Raw genomic sequence first — 3,751 nt, forward strand, 5'->3', positions numbered from 1 at the left:
GAGATAGACATTGATTTTAACTTGTATCTGAACCAAAATTTAAAGCAGCAATGACTTTGGTTTTATTGAAAGGCATCCAATTTGACCCTACTACAGGTATGTATCTATTGTGGTATGTTTATACAAGATAAAGACAACTGGAAAATTTTGATTCTTTATGATTGGTTTCAAACTCAACCACAAATATCATTCAGCATTTTACTAGACACATGTTTGTTCTCTAAAATAAAACTCAAATCTATTGTGTATCTATAATGATCATGCATTGTAATTTGTTGTACTGTGGCCCGTAGATACTTTCAACACTCCAGGTAATACAGGTAATACATCATTGTAGGTGGACTAATATTTCAATCTCTACTACACTATATATCACTATATATATGCGAACAATGAGAGAAATTCAAAATTGGATCTAATTTCTTTATTAGAGACTTACCATCAAGCATGTATTCTGAAGCTACATATCCCAATGTCCCTACTAGATCAATATTTGTGTTACCAGCACATCCTGCACTTGTTACTGCAAGACCAAAATCTGAAAGCTGCATCCATAGCCAGTGGTTAGAGAGCGGTGACTACAATACCATCTACTTAGGAAATGTTTCACTTCGGACCAAGTGTTTTAAAGAACATAAACCAAGATGGACAAATAAATCTATTTAGAAATTTCTCAAAGTATAATTCATGATAAGCAATAATAAATTAATACAAACAGCTGCACATGTCACGAAATTGATAGAAAAGAAAAACTGAAGTCCTACATGAAAATATTTTGACAAAAAAATAACTGATGCTTAAAACAGTTCATAAAGTAAAAAAAAATTCAGTAGGAAAGCAATGGAATTCCCATCTCACAGAATCTCCCATTGAATGCAATGCACATGCCATACATTTACTAAGGCTTTTGTCAATTACATTCTAGGAAACTTTCTTAATGCTTTACAAGAATCTTCCCAAATTAACTGATAAATATTACATAAGAAACATTCATTTCCAGGCAGATTTAATGGTATTACTATTTTTAACACTACAGTCAGTGTAAGTGGGAGATTGGAAAACCTTGCCCTCACCTTGGCGTTGAAGCTTGCATCAAGAAGAATATTTGATGATTTGAAATCTCGGTGAATCACTGCAGGGTTGCAGTGCTCATGCAAGTGTTCTAGACCCTGTAAAAGAAAGAAAACCATGGTAAGCTTGAGCTCCCAGGTTGATAGAGGACCAAGTGAAAAAGTGATTTCAATTGGTAAAATCTAGTAGTAGGGAATCAAATTATCTGTGTTAGAACTACCTTGCTGAATCAAGGGCTATCTTCATCCGCAAAAACCATGTAAGTGCAGATCCGTGAGATGGTCCTGACAAGCAATCCAGCACAGTTTCTTAACAAAGCATAGCTGTGAAAGGCTGCTTACTCATGGCCTACTAGTTTATCCATGACGAATGGTAGTATCAAGTTTGTTTGAACAAATAAAAGGCTTCAAAACATAGGCAATATTGAACTTGCCCAGTGGTTGGAGAAAGCTACCATGTAATTGGTCTTCCAAAGAGCCATTCTGCATCAGATCGTATACTAAAAACCGTGTATTTTCATGAGTACAGAACCCAAGCAAAGAAACAAGGTTTGGATGTCGGATTTTGCTCATTAGCTCCACTTCATTCTGCAACCAATGACAATACCAACAGATGAAATCAGCAAAGCTTCTTCTAAGTTCTAAAATTATAGGGAGAATAAAAAAGCACAATGCAATATGTTAAATGCAGTGCATCACCAAATCCACAAAAGAAAAGACACTCAAAAGGGCAACTTTAGGGCACCCCCCAGAAAATGCCTTCACTAATATCTTCCTAAGTTTGAAGAAGCAGCCAACTTCCAAAATAATACCTGTAACGTTTTTATTACCTACCTGAAATTCATGCTCAGCCTGTCTACTACCCTCATCTAGCTTCTTCACAGCAGCAAAGGAATCATCATCAAACATTGCCTTGTATACACACCCAAATCCACCCTCTCCAAGTATGTTATTGCTGCTGAAGTTAATTGTAGCTGTTAGCAGCTTAGAATATTCAATTGCAGTTGCACATCCCTTTTTCTTAGAAACACGGGAGTTCAAACGACTCAGGAGAGGCATGAGTGGAATACCCCTATAGGCATCTGTGAAAATTCAAATTACAGGCAACTTAGTGAGCTAACCCTAGATCAAAATAGTCGTAATGTAACTAATTGAACTCTCATGTAAACAGAGGTCATCCGCACCCATGGCTTTTTATAATTTGTTAGAATCCAAAATTTTGATTTTATCAGATGATTCAGATCATGAAATCAAGTCTGATGTTTATTATGTTAACCCCCACAAAAAATAATAGTTTGACAGAGGAGAAGAATTTCTATAGTCATGGAAACCATTCCACGGCACTGGCAGTAATGCATAATAGTTAATATGTATACATACATCCAAAAGATATCCACACAGATTCAACAGGGGAAGTCATCGAATCTCAGCCCCGAATCCAATCAAACAATATCTCCATAGGAAGCACCACTCTCTTGTGGCTGCCCTGTTGGTGTACACATCAAGAGAGGGTTTGGTTTCACACAGTGAAAGGGATAAAATATGACATAGTGGTGATACCAACCTGAGGCGTCTGGATCTAAATTTCGCTTGAATGCATGAGGTTGAGGTGAAGAAGGAGCAGAGTTGTAAGTCTTTCTATACAACCAAGTACAAACTGAAGAAATCATGATACATCCAACAAATATTGGCAGTATGATAATTGCCAATAGCAGTCCTTTGTTGATGTGATGAGATTCTTTGTCTATCTGCATTGGAGAACCTGTGTCTGAACACACAACCCATTTTGCAATCGTCAAAAGAACAAAGCGCAATGACTTCTCAGAACTTGTAGAAAGATGCAAACAAGCAATTCAAATTGAGAGATTTCAATTTCTGAAGAAATCTTACACAGGCTGTATTTTTTAGCATAAATATACTCTTCAAAAATTTAATGAAAAGGCTGGCGTTGAAGCTCTTACCGGTTGAATTTTCTGGTTTAGTTGATGCATTTCTTTTTGCCAGGGGATCATCAAGTAGGGAAGCCGATGACAGTGCGAAATGCAAAGAAACTGGCGCAGAGGTAGGCACCAGTAAAGAACGTCCCTTTGCAGTCTCGAGTTTGTTAAAAAGAGAGAGACTCAGAATCAAAATATGCAGTAAAACTGAATGCCCCATCTTGAAAATGAGTTCTACTTGAAAGTCAGTCAGGCTGTGGCAGAAAGCTCAGGAGATATTCAAAGAGGTAGATATCTGCATTTTCTCAAGGAAGGTTCAAACCCAAAAATGCATAGCACTGCTCTCAAATTTGTAAAATTGGTAACAAGAATACACGGGGTAGATCAAATCCCATTTACATTGGATTTCTTTGAACACTTCAAGCGAGAATGTAAACAGATCTGAACAGAGAGTTGATATTCATTGATCACAACAAGATTTGCAGCACCAAATGCCTAACAATCCTCCACAAGTGAAGTTCAGGTCTCCAAATGAGTGTGCGCTTCAAAAAATAATAAAACTAGTTACCATCTGAACTTGCCCACTGCAAAACACATGAAACATCCCCCCTCACGAAGTTGTAGTGAATCATGTCAGCACTAAGAGACACAAAAAACATGGAAAAGAAAAATAAAATAAACTGATAGACGAGTTAGTTGAAGCGCTGTACATGCAAACTGGTCCTTCAGCGCTTATCCGTGAGC

At 37.2% G+C, this 3,751-nt stretch overlaps 1 protein-coding gene across 2 annotated transcripts; it reads right to left on the minus strand.

Moving 5' to 3' along the window:
- Positions 1-392: 392 nt before the first annotated feature.
- On the minus strand, positions 393-3,491 carry LOC149213165 (putative receptor-like protein kinase At1g80640). 2 transcript variants are annotated; one of them, XM_089390728.1, is made up of 8 exons: positions 3,407-3,491; positions 3,032-3,302; positions 2,635-2,838; positions 1,905-2,152; positions 1,526-1,658; positions 1,292-1,355; positions 1,074-1,169; positions 393-545 (listed from the first exon to the last, which is right to left on the minus strand). In XM_089390728.1, the coding sequence occupies exons 2-7, from the start codon at positions 3,225-3,227 to the stop codon at positions 1,163-1,165; spliced, it is 852 nt and encodes a 283-aa protein (XP_089246854.1). In that variant the 5' UTR covers positions 3,228-3,302; positions 3,407-3,491; the 3' UTR covers positions 393-545; positions 1,074-1,162. The 2 variants fall into 2 exon arrangements, with proteins under 2 accessions (XP_089246854.1, XP_089246853.1); XM_089390727.1 differs by lacking the exon at positions 3,407-3,491 and having other exon boundaries at positions 3,032-3,397.
- Positions 3,492-3,751: the final 260 nt, after the last annotated feature.

The sequence above is a fragment of the Pinus tabuliformis genome, chromosome 1_1 (genome assembly GCF_031772625.1).
Source record: "Pinus tabuliformis cultivar Carrire ecotype Pingquan chromosome 1_1, CPIR1, whole genome shotgun sequence".
NCBI classification, from domain to species: Eukaryota; Viridiplantae; Streptophyta; class Pinopsida; order Pinales; family Pinaceae; genus Pinus; species Pinus tabuliformis.